Source organism: Myotis daubentonii, chromosome 5, assembly GCF_963259705.1.
Source record: "Myotis daubentonii chromosome 5, mMyoDau2.1, whole genome shotgun sequence".
In the NCBI taxonomy this organism is placed as follows: domain Eukaryota; kingdom Metazoa; phylum Chordata; class Mammalia; order Chiroptera; family Vespertilionidae; genus Myotis; species Myotis daubentonii.
Window position 1 is genome coordinate 61,845,922 of NC_081844.1, and position 16,558 is coordinate 61,862,479.

A 16,558-nucleotide genomic window follows, 5' to 3' on the forward strand; every position below is an offset into this window, starting at 1 on the left:
TTTTCTCCTGGAAGACATCTGGGAAGGGCTCCCCCAAAATGACGTGATTTGAGACCCAAGGACAATTAGTCAATAACTAGAGGAAAAGAGGAGGGAAGAGAGTTGCATCCTGTTTAGTTTTACCTCAGTTCTTTTTTTCTCTTACTCTATGTCCCCCATTGATATTTATCATTAGACTCTTCCTATTTTTCCTGCCAATTTAGTTTGCTGTCTACTCCTGGACTTCTGCATAAATCTCAAGTGTATATGGGTGTCCCTTTAGGAAACAGCCAAAGTTTATTCTCCTGTTAAAAATGCCGGTGATTATTTTAAAAACTAAAAATGAAATATCAAAAATGGAAGTAAATTAGCATGGAGAATATCTCCTTTTCTACTTATTTACTGTAACCACTGTATGTATAGCCCAGCTGGTGTTGCTCAGTGGTTGAGTGTTGACCTGTGAACCAGGTCGAATATAGTATTTCTTGATGTGGGTTATGGTGGTTGCATAGGGGTTTGCTGTATAATTATTTGTTAAACTAAACATATTTTTATGTATTTTCCTATACCCATACCCACACTTAAACATACACAAAGGAGGCAAAATAGGCATGTAAGAACGCGATGTAATAGGATAATACAAACTAAATATAAACCTAGTTTGAGTCTACATAAGTAAAGGATATTCTTAAAATTCCAACCGAGTTACGTGCCCTTGACTGGAATTGAACTCTGGGACCCTTCTGTCCATAAGCTAATGCTCTATCCACTGAGCAACATGGCTAGGGCCTCAATTTATTTTTTTGGTAATCTGTATAAATGTAACCTGCACTAATGTCACTGGTCAGGATCTTTCCATATCATATGCCACTTGCTTAACATGGGGCATGAAGACCTTCTCTCTAATAGACCTCAATTACCAGAGCCACTTTGTTCAGATATCACCACCCCATCTCTTTCAGACATCATTAACATTCATGCCACTCGTGCATGATTTCAGATATAGCTGCCCTGGTTTATTAAATGTTATTAGAAGCAAAGTCAAGAATTACAGGCCTTTATTACTAACCAGCAGCATTTGCTGTTTCAGCGCCGACTGGGGGATGCAGCGAAGAAAGCAATCAGCAAGCTCCAGGTCAGGACCATCAAGAAGGGCGACAAGGTAACAGCCTCTTTTCTTTGCGTGGGGAGCTGTTCAAAGCAGCTCCTGGCTTTACTGGCCACCGAGGTGGAAGAGAGAGAAGGATGGGAAAGGGGGGATGTGTGCTAATAGTTCTCCCATAGGCATCTGTTATTTTACCCATCTTTATTAAATAAATACTAGAGGCCCTCAGTCAGAGAAAGATAAATACCACATGATCTCACTCATTTGTGGATTATAGAGAACAACATAGACTGATGAAAAGGGACAGACCCAAAGACTGAGAAACAGCGATCAGGCTATCAATCCCCAGAAGGAAAGTAGGGGAGGGCGGGGGTAAGGGGAAGAGATCAACCGAAGGACTTGTATACATGTATATAAGCCAAACCAATGGACATGGACAACAGGGGGATGGGAGCATGAGTTTGTGTGGGGGGGGAGGTTGGGGGTTAATGGGGGGGATGAGGACACATTTGTAATACCTTAACTAATAATATATATATATATATACATATATAATAAAAATTAAAAAAAAAAAATACTAGAGGCCCAGTACACTCGTGCACGGGTAGGGTTCCTAGGCCTGGCCAGCAATCAGGGCCAATCTGTGGAGCCACTGGCCGGGCAATCTGGTGGGGGGGCGGGGGCACGGGGGGCACTTGCACCTGCCTTGGCTGGCCTGGGGCCTGCAGGCTGGGGGCAGCTCCTGCATTGAGCATTTGCCTCCTGGTGGTCAGTGCACATCATAGCGACCAGTGGTCCTGCTGTTCAGTCAATTTGTATATTAGGCTTTTATTATATAGGATAATTTAAAGCCCTTTATAAAATGTATACAATAGGACAGCAAAGTAGTTGGGATAAAAAATATGAGAAATTTAAAATTAATGTAGGAAGAGCAGATGAAGCCAGGATGAAATTAGTAGACAATGCATTACCTAAAATGCCTAACAGAAATGGGCCCCAAATTTAGGTGGGCGCTTTCTAGAAGCCAATGCAAAGAAGGAAATCATATTCCATTTTCAAGCAGTAGCTAATTACCTTATTCCAGTGTCCCACAAGATTTTTTTTTTTAAAGATGGTTTCTGTATTAGGACTTGATTCTTTGCAAAGAAGACAATGTTCTGTGCTGAAGGATGTCCTCCACTACAGTAAGTGCAGGAAGCATATTTAGTGCCTCTGAAAGCTAGTGTCTAGAGCCCCAAAGTCGTTGCAGCAGCCTCCCTCACTGTAGCAGGATGACATAAAGCCAGAAGCAAATGCATGTCTAGAGGACGGACAACAGACCAGTCAGTCCATTCCTGCGGCCTCTGAGGGCCTCTCTTCGCCCAGGAGAAATTTTAAAGCAGTGGATTGCGGACATGGATTTGGAGCTCTTGGGAGCTTGTAAGGGATTCATGACTCAACATGTATTCCAGGTGGTTGTCTCTAGTCTGAATAATTGATTTGTCTCCCTAATTATGTGCTGCTGTTTTTCAACTATATAAAAATTCTGTTGAGTTTATTATGATAACATTCATTTAAAATCACTACTGAATTGAAAGTATTTTTCCATTACTTTTTCCCCTGTAACAGAGAATAATAAAAGAATAAGAGCTATTATATAAGTAATATTTTATGGGGTATTAAGGAGATTTATATACTTGGGGAAGTCAGAAATACTATTTTAGCATTGTGTACATTAGATTCCTGAGGAATGGAAAGATTAAATATTATTCAGATACTTCTCCATAAATGGTATTTCTCATCTTCGAGTTTTTGCTGTGTCACCTCTAATTATAATAAGTAGCATTATTAGTAATGATGCAATTTAAAAATTGTTCCACTTGCAGTGGAGCCCAGAGACAAAAAGTGGAGATTAGAATGAATGGAAACTAAGCCAGTAAATAGTAAATTATTGATTAAGAAAACTGACCCCAAGACCATTGAAGCCTGGCCCTGAGGCATGGTCCTTTGGCGTGTTATTTGGGTATCTTTACAAGAGTTGAAACTACAAAAGTAGGCTCACGTGTGCTTTCTGTGTTGCAGGAAACAGAGCCCGACTTTGACAACTGTGCAGTCTGTATTGAAGGGTACAAGCCCAGTGACGTGGTCCGGATCTTGCCCTGCCGGTGAGTCACCAGGATGCCTGGTGTGACTGGGGCGAGTGTGGCGAGTGCCTGCTGGCCTCTGGCTCAGACCTGCTAGGCCCATCTGCCCAAATGTTTCCATGTGTCACTACCAAACAACCGGAAAGCTCATTCTTTCTGTGTAACTTTTCTCCTGATCCTCTTTGCTCCAAAGGAGGTATACCTCTAGGAAGTAGGACCTCATGATACAGTTTGATAGCACGGATCCCAGTACTAGTTTTCTTTAATAGAAGATTTGTGATAGAGTCCAGTCTTGATTTTACAGTGCTACTTTAATTAAATGAGTAAAATCTTTCAAATATTTTATGAATGATCAGCAGCCAGGAAATGGTCAGGATTAAGTAGGAAACCAAAGGCAGATTCCATTTCTCTTTATTTGTTTGGTTTGGGGGGGGTGTTGTTTTTAGGGGGGCTGGGGTATTTTTGTTTTACTAACAGGAACAGAATGTGACAGTCAGTCCCCTGCCAAAACTTCTAGAATCTATAGGAGAGAGTGCTCACAAGTGTAGCTGGAAAAGCTCCCCAGGTGATTCTCACGCAATCCTCATTCCTCTCGCTAATTGATATTTACTATTAAGGTGTCTGAATTCCTTTTATACTGTTAAAATTAAACACATTTAAATAACTTAATTAAATTATTTTAAAGTTGCCTTAAAAGCTGTCCTCCTATAATTAAAAACCTTTCTGCATCTGCTCAAGTGTCCTAAAAATAAAATTAAATTCTGCCTTGAAGAAATGGTCTTCACTTGAAAAGACTGGCTTTAAAGAATCTTAAAATACTCACGTAAATAAAGTAGAAAAGTACACAAAGATAGAAAACACCCAAAGATACAACACAATCCATTTCATCATAAAACAATGCATCTTATAAAACTATTCATTAGAAATACAAAAGAAAGAAAGTATGCCTTTGGAGGAATAGGTTTAATAATCTCAAAATGACAAAGAAGTTACAGAGAAAAAAAATCACACCCAGGATACTCAAATAAATGCAGAAACCCTCAAGGGGAATGAATGGGTTGTACTTGAAATGCTTTTAGGCCAATTGATCATTAGGAAACCGGGCCTGAGGAAGTGCACCCTGGTGGCCCCAGCCAAGGCCTTTGAGTGGGATTCCTCTCCTGAGTTTATAGATGCCTGACTGTCTCTAAGATGAAATCATAAGTGAGGCACATAAAGACTTGGTAGTTTCCTTCATATGAGGGTACTAAACATAAATTGGCTCTCTAAACATTGTATGTGGCGTTTACTAGGTGACTTCTAGAAACTCTGCAAAGAGTAGCAGTATGTGAAACTCAGAGAGCCTCTCAGTGTAGCATCTTTTCATCTCTGCAGATTTTACTCAGGATTTTATATATCCTGGTAGTTATAAGTACGGAAAGTGCTTTTCTTTATTTTATTTCTTGGAGACTGTTTAGAACCTTGTCAGGCTACTCCTAATAAAAAAATATTCAAAGCAGCCCGGTCAGTGTGCTCAGTGATTGAGCATCAACCTATGAACCAGGAGGTCACGGTTCAATTCCCGGTCAGGGCACATGCCCAGGTTTCAGGCTCAATCCCCAGTGTAGGGCACACAAGAGGCAGCTAATCAATGATTCTCTCTCATCCTTGATGTATCTCTCTCTCTCCCTCTCCCTTCCTCTCTGAAATCAGTGAAAATATATATTTTTTAATGTCTAAAGCAAATTAAATAGCAACTTTTTCCTGAGACTCCAAAGAACTTTACAAATGTAATTAAGAAAATATGTTAGGGGGGTGAGGGCATGTGCTGGGGGCTGGGAGTGGCCGGGAAGAGGTCAAGCGGGCGGAGGGAAGGAGACATATGTAATACTTTAAACAATAAAGAATTAAAAAAGAAAATCTGTTTTAAAAACTAGGTACAGCATTACTTTAGCTCTGTAATTCATACAGTGTAAAATACCTCGTTCATTTACAGTTCTGGCATAAGTGTATTCCATGTTACTACATACAGTTACTAGAGGCTACATACTAGCCTAGTCATAGACGTACCACAGTTCACTTCACCATGTTCCCGTGTGTAACACCTGGCTGATTGCAATTTGTAATTATGACGAATTACATGGCTTTAGCAGTATTTAGATTGTCATGATATATCAAGCCGGATCTCCTTTTACTCTAAAATATTTCGGAAATATTAACCAAGAAAAAAAATTTATCACACACACAAAAATAAAACTTTAGGAACTTTCATTTTTTTTTTTGGGGGGGGGGGGACTTTCATTTTACGTATACTAACCCTTGCCCCAGGCTGGTTCAGTTTGGCCTCAAGCTTTCCCCTTTTACATCATTGTTTGGTTCTCAGCTTATTCCTTGATTCTTTTTGCTTCAAGCTCCTTACTGTCCATCTGCTTTTATTTCCTTACTGTAGGCCCTCCTTTAAATAGTGAACTACATTGAGCATTCCCAAACATAGATTATACTTATGGCTGTTTGATCTTAGACTCGCCACATGTATTCACTCTTTGAAGAGCTCATACATTTTTTTCTATGCTGACTTTAAAATCAAGATATTTGTATGCCTGTTGCTGGGTTCTGCCAGACAGTGTGCAGTAATGGATGTTATCCAACAAAGGCACTGGCATTTGCTTTTTGCTAGGTAATTTCCTTTGGGGTATTATTAAGCCTTTGTTCCTATGAACTTCATAGACTCTCCCATTATTTCCATTCTGACTCATACACAGAATTCTTTGCATCTCCTTGGAGTAAAAACTGTTTCCAAAATGTTCCAGTTTATTGTCTTCCTTCTCTGATACTCTTTTCTGTGGCCTCCTCGCCCCTGACACGCTGGGCATATCTCTGCTCTGTTGTTGCTGGGTGGGGTGTCTTTCCATGTCACTCAGGAATGTATGCTCTTGTACCACCATATTTTCAAACTCATTCTCTTGTTTGTTTCTTTCCTTTGTCTCTTTCAGAGACCCTTGCATGAGTAAGGAACTAATAATGATTTCCCTCCTATTTGTTGTCATGGTAATGATTAAAGTCATGCACAGACATACCTACCAGCTCCAAGAAGAGTTTTAACAACAGACCTATGCTATTCAGAATCGATTCTTGCTTTTATAAGTGCTATTTTAATTAAGTTAATAAACTCTTTTAAAATAGTTTATGAATTATCATGAAAGGATCGATAGCCAAAATATGATCAGGAATGAGAAGGAAGTCAAAGGCAGACTCCATTTCCCTTGATCTTCTTCGGTACAGGAATAGAATGTGACAGCACCACCAAAACTTTGGGAATCTAGGAGAGGGTGCCAATGTTGTGTGTTCTGTGCTTTTAAATTAGCCTTGACTTTTGTTAACAGGAGAAAATGTCAATGAAGGGATTTAGATTTTGATGCAAAAATCTAATTTATCTAACAAACGATTGGTTTGTACATATTCAATTCAAAACCTGACAAATAATGATAATGGTACATATTCTACTGTTATTATTGCTATTGCTACAGTGTAAGGGGACATTACTCTTATCATCATTATTGGAACTATTACTGTTTCTAGTACCATGGCTACATCATTATGACTTTGATTCTTTCCTGTCTTTCTGCAGTAGTCTTCTCACTAAGCTCTCTGTTTCTACTCCTGCCCCTTAATTATTCATTCGGATAAGTCTATTTTTAACTATCTGGCTATAGACTAGATTGACTCCAAGTACTCTTCAGCAAGTACAACTTTAAATTCATTTAAGTGTATCAGAATTATGACCAAAAAATGAGTTGAGCGAAGATTAATTGAAATATACTTCAGTCTTTCCATTTCTTTACATTCTACTTCTGCAACAAGGGAGATTCACAGAAAACTAAAAACATGCATTATTACCTGTTGGCTCCTTACAAGGGAGATTGAGTTGGCTGGTGCAATGGCCATTGCCTTCATCCCGGATCTCTGTATGAATCACCCTTGGGAAACCTGCCATGTGTGCCTTAGTGGTTTATACTCTTCTCCATGGGGACTCGCCACAGCAGTTCATGTATGGGATAACTACATTTATCCCAAGCGAGGGAATGTTTTCATATTGTGGGTACTGAACGGTGATACTGTCCCGATTTCTTTCTATGCTTACTCATGGGAAGCTAAAAGCCCAGTTTGTGGCCCACACACATAGCCAAAAGCTATCTTTGCGGCCTCATCCCTGACTCTGCTTTATGCCTGCATTCTTAGTTTTCTTTCTTCTTTTGCTTTTATGACCTCTTCTGGGATATCTGTATCTCCTAAGTCTTCTTAAGTCCTTTCTAGGATAAACATTTTCCATGTCTTTAAACTTTGTCAACATTGTTTTTAATTGTTTATAATATCCTATATAGCATAATTTATTTGATTATTTTTGGACATTTCAGTTGCCCCCCCCCCCCCCCCACACACACACACACACTTTTTTGCTGTTATAAATAAGCTGTCATAAATAGCTATGTGTTTAGACCTTAGTTCACATTTTGGCATATTTCTTTTTTTCTAAGGTTAGGTATTCAATAACCTAATTGTTTTTCATAAAGTTGTGCTGAAAGAGTTTTCCAGCCAGTCAGAGCTAAGAAGCTTATTCCAAGCGAAGACAACTCGTGGTAACCAGGAATTGTTAGCTTATACTGCCTGTCAGGATGGCAGAGGAGCAGGCTGGTTCAGATCACTTAGGACCTGATTGCCCAGCCAAGGAGCCTGGACTGTAGGCAGGTGCTGGGGGCCCTCTGAGGGGTTCAGCTTATGCCACGTGCACAGCACGCTGACACCATGTCAGCGTGGCTTGAAGGAATGTGACTGGAGTAGGGAGGCCAGTGAAGAGACCGTTAATCTAAAAATAAAAGGCCAAAGTGAAAGGCAAGAATCATTTATTTGAAATTAAAAGAATAATTATTCTGGAAACACTGATTTAGGCAGAAACCCAAATAGTGTCCCAAAGAAGAAAGAAAAGTTAAGTGCTCTTAGAGTAAAAAGTACATTCTTGAGAATTATCAGTCCTGCATTCTTAGTGCTATAGGATTGGTCCAGGATGGTTATTAGTCATATGTCAGATGGTCTGGATGATGGATACCAGGTGGTCCGGAACTTGGGAACCAGGAGGTCTGGCCTCATCCAGTGGTCTGGAAAATGGATGTCAGGTGGATGTCTCTGTGAGCCCTGCAGGGGGTAATCAGGTGGCCTGGATATGGGAGTCCTGCAGGGGGCAATTAGAGTGTTAACTTATCTGCAGGTCCAGATGTATATCCGGGGCATCAACAAAGGACTGGAAAGTTCAAACAAGTATTAAGTTCCCAGGATAGTGAGAACAGGAATTGAGTCTTTCTTCATACCACAACTTTCATAATGTTAATAATCTTAGCAGCTCGGTTAAAGTGACTCCACTTTATTCCCTGTCTTCACTCTTCCCTTAAGACTATTGTAACACTGCAGCAGGAAGTGCTGGAGGCCTGAGTAGGACTGTTGGCACTAGGAATGTAGAGAGAAGGGTCTAGTCAGGAGAGACTCAGAGGGAAACCCAGCATGAGTCCGCTTTTGGAATAGTTGAAAATGGCTGCCTATATCGGTTGGTGACTGGTAGATGCATCTATTTGTGTTTAAAACATGCTCAGAGAGATCAACCAAAGGACTTGTATGCATGCATATGAGCATAACCAATGGACACAGACACGGGGGGAGGGGGGGAGGGCCTGAGGGGGAGGGGGTCGGGAAGGGCAATGGGGAGATAAGGACACATATGTAATACCTTAATCAATAAAGAAAATAAAAATTAAAAAATACATATCCTCAGGTGAGGATTAAATAAATAGATAGATAATGTTACTTACATTTAAAAAAAACAAACCTGCTCCTATCTTTTTTCATTCCAATTCTAAACAATAGAAGAAATCCAACAGCTGGCACACTATTGCGTCAAAACCATAACAGAAAAACAGGTTTTAAGCACTAAAACAGATTTCCTTTATCACTTAAAACACATGAGGACCAACTCTGGCCTATCTTTTGGCGACTTTCTTCTGAGTTATCCAGCCCCAGAACAATCCCACACCTGGGTCATTGAGGCACACTTGCATTTTGGATAGATAATTGTTGGATTCTGTGCTGCCCTTCCTCTTTCTCTTCTCTCCATTTTAGGAATGAGGCTTAATTTCAGTTGTACCCGTTTAAGAGCTCTCCTAGTAATTCAGGACATGCAAGATATAATACCGTTGGTTTTTTTCTTTGAAACTTAAGCCTACATTTTACAAAGATCTAAACAGGATTCCTGCTGTAAGAGATGAAATAGAGATTTAAACACAGTAATATGCCAGACTAAAAACCAAAAACAGAATAAGTGGTTACCGTTAAATTGCAGTATAAATTAACCGTGAAAAGACAAATGAAGCTTGTAGGTGCCAATTGGGGTCATAGATACCCTAACTGGCATAGGAATTCCTAATGACATTTCAGTATCTGAGTCAGATAGCACCTAAAAGTGATAGGCCTGAAGACTTGGAAAAGGAATTTTTTGAGGACAAAGCCCAGTTTTGGTCTCCTAGCTTCTTTGAAGGTCTGTTAGCTACAATTGACAAAGACATTCATAAATCATCCCTATCCAACCAATCAGACAGCCAGCTACTTCTCTTTTTCAGTTGATGTGACTGACATATATTTTTAACATGAACCTGATTATTAATTGACTCCTCAAATGCAACCACCCATTAACTCCTGTCCCCAAACACAGGTGACATTTTCTTCCACCAGAGAAGCAGCTCTGGGCGACATCTAGTAGAGAGGACATGGCAAACAGTACAGGGATCCATTTGTAGAACTTTCTGAACAAGCAGGTATGGTAAGACTTCCAGGCTTGCCTGCCAAGGCCCAGCCTCGTTAAAATCAAGTTAATGAGATGTGCTGAGCTAATGCAGGTGAGCGCACAGCAGTCCACCAGTGAGTGGCTGTTTGTTCAATGCGTCCCGGAGCATTTCCTTGTTCTCAGGGGTGCTTCCAACAAACCCACCTGGGCAGTCCGTAGCCTCACCTGCCTCACCTGAAACTCTGAAGCGGGATCCATGTCTTGGATCCTTTCATGATAACCCAAGGTGACTTCTCAGTTGGATCTGATATTTATCTGGGAACTTCTCTTTTTGGGGGTGGGGGACAAGAGACTCTCCTTGTCAGACATGGCACGATCATTATAAACAGTGGTTCTCAACCTTCCTAATGCCACGACCCTTTAATACAATTCTTCATGTTGTGGTGACTCCCAAACATAAAATTATTTTTGTTGCTACTTCATAACTGTAATTTTGCTACAGTTATGAATCGTAATGTAAATATCTGATATGCAGGATGTATTTTCATTGTTACAAATTGAACATAATTAAAGCATAGTGATTAATCACAAAAACAATATGTAATTATATATGTGTTTTCCGATGGTCTTAAGCGACCCCTGTGAAAGGGTCGTTCGACTTCCAAAGGGGTCGCGACCCACAGATTGAGAACTGCTGATTATAAAGAACATAACATAAAGAAGGATTATAATCTGATGTAAAAATGGGCATCACTTTAACATTTGACAACTCAAAGCATCACAATCAAGTTTTACTGAAAGCACTAAAAATAAACACTAGCCCCTGAAGCTGTTTTCCCCAGGGACAAGTCTGATTTTTAGATGAGTCAAATGAACTGAATGTCTTTGTGGGGAGAAAATTCCAACCTCTTTATGAGTAAAAGAAATTTACAAAATGCTGAAATGTGATCAGGATGCCGACGATGAGTCCTATAACTCGTGAAGTGGAAAATAAAGGGGCGCTTTCTACCCGGACAGAAATGGTCTGTCCTGACTTCACCCCGTGTGCCTGTGACATATCTTGATTAGGAACAGGTTTTTTTCCAAGTTCCTTTTTTTGAAAACAGTGATAAATGTTGGCTGGTTTTCATAAGGTTTGACTCAGGCTTTCAAGCCCATGTTATGCAAGTTAGATTATTGGGCATTCTGTTTATATAGAGAGGTGATTTTTGAAATAACTTTCAGGGTTTTATGGCTAATACATTTTGAACATAGAGAAAAGTATAAAGATGTAAACAAGAAATAAAATAATCTCACCACTGAGAAAGAAATTATTATTCATATTGGTCTATTTCATTTTTTATAATGCATATATGTAAATACCATATATGTTGTTATACATTGTATATTGTTAAATATATACCATGTATTTGTTAAACATTGTAGAGTCAGAACATTAACACAATTTTTATTCTACTTTCTTATTTAACATTAAAAAGTAAGCATTAAAAAAAAAGTAAGCATTTTCACCCAGCTGGCATGGCTTAGTGGTTGAGCATCAAGACCTGTGAACCAGGAGGTCACAGTTCAATTCCAGGGCAGGGTACATGCCTGGGGTTGCCAGCTCAGTCCTCAGTCCGGGGGTGTGCAGAAGGCAGCCAATCAATGATTCTCTCTCATCATTGATGTTTCTCTCTCTCTCTCTCTCTCTCTCTCTCTCTCTCTCTCTCTCTCTCTCCCTTCCTCTCTGAAATCAATAAAAATATATTTTTTTAAAAGTAAGCATTTTCTTGGGCAAAGGACCTAAATAGACACCTTTCAAAAGAGGACATTCAGAAAGCCAAGAGACATATGAAAACATGCTCAAAGTCACTAATCATCCGAGAGATGCAAATCAAAACAACAATGAGGTACCATCTCACACCTGTCAGACTGGCTATCATCAAGAAATCAACAAACGACAAGTGCTGGAGAAGATGTGGAGAAAAAGGAACACTTGTGCACTGCTGGTGGGAATGCAGACTGGTGCAGCCACTATGGAAGACAGTATGGAGTTTCCTTAAAAAACTGAAAATGGAACTCCCATTTGACCCTGTGATCCCACTTCTAGGAATATATCCCAAGAAACCAGAAACACCAATCAGAAAGGATATATGCACCCCTATGTTCATAGCAGCACAATTCACCATAGCTAAGATCTGGAAACAGCCTAAGTGCCCATCAGTAGATGAATGGATTAGAAAACTGTGGTACATCTACACGATGGAATACTATGCTGCTGTAAAAAGGAAGGAACTCTTACCATTTGCAACGTCATGGATGGAACTGGAGAGCATTATGCTAAGTGAAATAAGCCAGTCAATAAAGGAAAAATACCACATGATCTCACTCATTCATGGACAATAGAGACCATTATAAACTTTTGAACAATAATAGATACAGAGGCAGAGCTGCCTCAAACAGATTGTCAAACTGCAGCGGGAAGGCCAGGGAGGGTTGGGGGGCAGGAGGTAGGGGGGTAAGAGATCAACTAAAGGACTTGTATGCATGCATATAAGCATAACCAATGGACATAAGACACTGGGGAATAGGGGAGGCTAGGGGACTGTCTAGGGCGGGGGGATAAAATGGACACATATGTAATACCCTTTGTAATACTTTAAGCAATAAAAAATAAATAAATAAAATAAAAATAAATAAATAAAAATAAAAATAAAAAATAAATAAAAAAATAAAAAGTAAGCATTTTCTATAATTAGAAATTATTTTAAAATATCTTAGTGATTGCAGAGTAGCCCATTATTGGAGTTCAGTTAACTGCCTTCCTATTGTTCAGCATTTAAATTGCTTCCAGTTTTCATCATTATAAAATCATTACCTTAATTGTTTTTATATATTTTCCTATGTATATATCCCTTAGGATACATTGCTAAAACTGAACTTACTGGGTCAAAAATGATTTTAAAGAACCTTCATAAGTTTTGTCCAACTGCTTTCCTGAAAGATAGTATCAGTTTACACTCCACTGAATGGGTGTGAGTATGCTTATATTAGTGTCACTAGAACCTTGAACTAGAACCATTTTAAACATCCTTCTCATTTGATAGGCAAATATGAAGGTAGCACTAGTTCTTTTTCTTTTTATTTTAAGGAACTGCCATGGATATTCAGAACCAAAGGCATATCCTATATAATAAAGAGGTAATATGCAAATTGACCATCACACCCTCGCACAGACAGGATGGCCACCCCCATGTGCTCACAAGATGGCCACCACAGATGGCTAGCAGTGGGGGGACCAGGCCTGCAGGGAGGGCAGTTGGGGGAACCAGGCCTGCAGGGGAGGGCAGTTGGGGGAACCAGGATGGCAGGGGAAGACAGTTGGGGGTGACCAGGCCTGCAGGGGAGGGCAGTTGGGGGTGATCGGGTTGGCAGGGGAGAAGTTAGGCGTCGCTCAAGCTGGCAGGGGAGTGGTTAGGGGGCAATCAGACTGGCAGGCAGAAGCGGTTACGGGCAATCAGGCAGGCAGGCAGGTGAGTGGTTGGGAGCCAGCAGTCCCAGATTGTGAGAGGGATGTCCGACTACCAGGCCCTGTGGGATCAGGCCTAAACCGGCAGTCGGACATCCCCTGAGGGGTCCCAGATTGGAGAGGGAGGGTGCAGGCTGGGCTGGGGGACACACCCCCTTAGTGCACGAATTTTATGCATTGGGCCTCTAGTGTGTGTGTGTGTGTGTGTGTGTGTGTGTGTGTGTATACACACATATACATATATATTCTAGTATATATACATGTATATATTCTAGTATATATATAAGTTTATATACATATATATTCTAGTATATATACATATATATATATTCTAGTATATGTACATATATATATTCTAGTATATGTACATATATATATTCTAGTATATGTACATATGTATATTCTAGTATATATACATATATATATTCTAGAGAGAGGGAGAGGGATAGAGAGAAACCTCCATGAGAGAGAAACATCTATTGGCTGCCTTCTACACGACCCCTACTGAGGATGGAGCCTGAAACCCGGGCTTGTGCCCTGACCTGGAATCAAACTGTGATCTCCTGGGTAATGGACCGATGCTCAACCACTGAGCCACACCAGCCAGGCAACGTAGCACTAGTTTTAATTCCCATGTTTTTTATTTCTTTGAGATATTACTGTTGACTAACAAGCTCTTCATATATCTAATCTAAATTTTCATTGTCTATAAGATGCTTGTAATACCTTAATCAATAAAAAAAAAAGATGCTTGCCAATTTTAGAGATGTTAAAATGGGGATGTAGAATGGGATGGCCTAGAATTGATAAAATGTGATATTAACTATTTTAAAATTTTGATATTTTCAGTAAATAGTGCTTTTCTCTTTTAAATATTTTACTTTGTTTTGATAATGCTCTTTGATTAACAGTAAAAAAGATAAAATATATGAATTTTATCTTTGTTCATTTTTATTTTTTCCTCTCTATGCTTCCCTATCAAGAAATTTAAAAAAAAAAAAATGGTTAACTACATTTTTTTAAATGTATCTGAAATTTACATTGGTGTGAAGCATTCCACTCAATAGTCATTGTTTATAAAAACCATTATTTATAAGACTCATACTTTCAGGAACATAACTTAACATACTCTGCCAAGTTAAAAGTTATATAATGTGGTGGGAGTTTAAAATGGCACAATTGCTTTGGAAATTTGACAGTTTCTACTAAAGTTAAACACATACTACCCATCTATCCTAGCAGTTCTACTCTTGGATATGTACCCAGGAAAAATGAATGCTACGTTCACAGAAAGACTTGTACAAGAGTTGTCATAGTACATTTATTCATAATAGCCAAAAAGGAAAACAGCCCAAATGTCTAACAGAAAAATGTATAAACAAATTGGGGTACATATATGCAATGGAATATCACTCAGCATTAAAAAACAATGTATATTAATAAGTATACATTAAAGCACATATGAACCTGAAAACATTATGTTGAGCAAAAGAAACCCAGCAAAAAAAAAGAATATACTTTATGATCCCATTTATATGAAACTCAATCACAAACAAAGCTCATCTGTGCTCACAGAAGTCATAATGGTGGGTACATGGCAGAGTGTGGGTACTGACTGGTGAGGGGGAGGAGAGGTCTCTGGGGAAACTATATCTTCATCTGAATAGTATGTACACTACAGTCATGGAGCTTTCTTAAGATTTAAGCAATTTTTATACCTACATTTAAAATAATGGGGAAAAATTTTTAAGTACTTTGAACTTTAAAAAAAAAGATAGTTCGCATTGTGCCTTAGTCAAAATTACATAAATTTTAAGTTCAAAGTGTGCTGATGGTATTTTCTAATAATTTTTCTTTGATTACTTTGGATTTGTATGTGTACCCAGCCAAACATTAGATACATCACTGAATGTCAGGGATGAAAGAAGGAAACATAAAAGGAGATGGCAGGGCTGATAAATGATGTCTGATGTGTTACTTTCTGTCGTCTGCAACAGAGCAAATGCCGCCCTAGGAAAGAAGTCTCGAACTGTAATAACCTTGTTAAATATGGCATTCTGACTTCAAATGTCCTGATCCCTGGTTATATTCATCAACTAGACAGACGGGAGGCATGCCAACCAGCTTTGCTGCCCCAGCCAAGTGATATAATTAGACCAGGGTCAAGTTTTCAGCACGGAGCCTCCCTCCGCCAGAAACCAGAGGCGCGAGTGACACTGGCTATGAAAGGAGGGTTGAGCAGTGCCCTCGGAACTTGCGTTCCCCAAGGATCGATTTCGTCCACTATAGCTAAAAAAAGAAACACAGTTTAGTAGCAGGAGGATCTGATGCATTGTCTTAGTTTTTTAAGTTATGTTGGTTTTTCCTCACTGCTATTTAAATCCAATACTATGGGTAACTGGGTGAAAGAAGTGGCTCTTTATTAAAATACTAGAGGCCTGGTGCATGAAATTCGTGCACAGGTAGGGTCCCTAGGCCTGGCTGGCGATCAGGGCCGATCGGAGCCTTCTGGCTGCCAGCCAGGGCCTTCCTTCCCTGGCTGCCAGCTGGGGCCTTCCTTTGTTCCATGCCGCCCCCTGGTGGTCAGAACACATCATAGCGAGTGATCGAATTCTTGGTCCCCCAGTAGAACTTCTGAGGGGACAATTTGCATATTAGGCTTTTATATAGATAGATAGATTTTTAACTTTGAAAAGCACTCTACTGTTTACAAAGCTCTTTTGTATATAATAGCTAATTGGTATCACAATTATATATAATTTTATATATATGTTATATATATAATATAGATAGAGTAAGTATCATTAATGCCTCATTATTTTAATTTAAAAAAACCAACTTAATTCAGAGAGATTGGTCACAAGGCCCAAAGCAAAGCCATGTTTTCTGACTTCTGAGCTAGCCTTTCCACTGTACCACTGGCTGTGGCTCTGACACCTTGGCCCCACCCTCCCCCTGCCCCATAAGGGTGCTCTGCTGTGCTCTCAACTCTCTGGAAATACGGTTTTGGCTAAAATTCTGCCTCAGAAACTCCCATC

The 16,558-nt window shown here is 39.6% G+C and overlaps 1 protein-coding gene across 2 annotated transcripts in view; it reads left to right on the forward strand.

Annotated features, from left to right (window-relative positions):
* The window catches only part of RNF150 (ring finger protein 150), a 163,063-nt gene that overhangs the window by 97,368 nt on the left and 49,137 nt on the right, over positions 1 to 16,558 (forward strand). The window contains exons 3-4 of one of the 2 annotated variants that reach the window (XM_059697969.1): positions 1,055 to 1,141; positions 3,146 to 3,228. In XM_059697969.1, coding sequence (XP_059553952.1) covers positions 1,055 to 1,141; positions 3,146 to 3,228 — 170 coding nt within the window. The remainder of the gene's footprint in view (positions 1 to 1,054; positions 1,142 to 3,145; positions 3,229 to 16,558) is intronic. The other variant, XM_059697971.1, reaches the window with a different exon arrangement.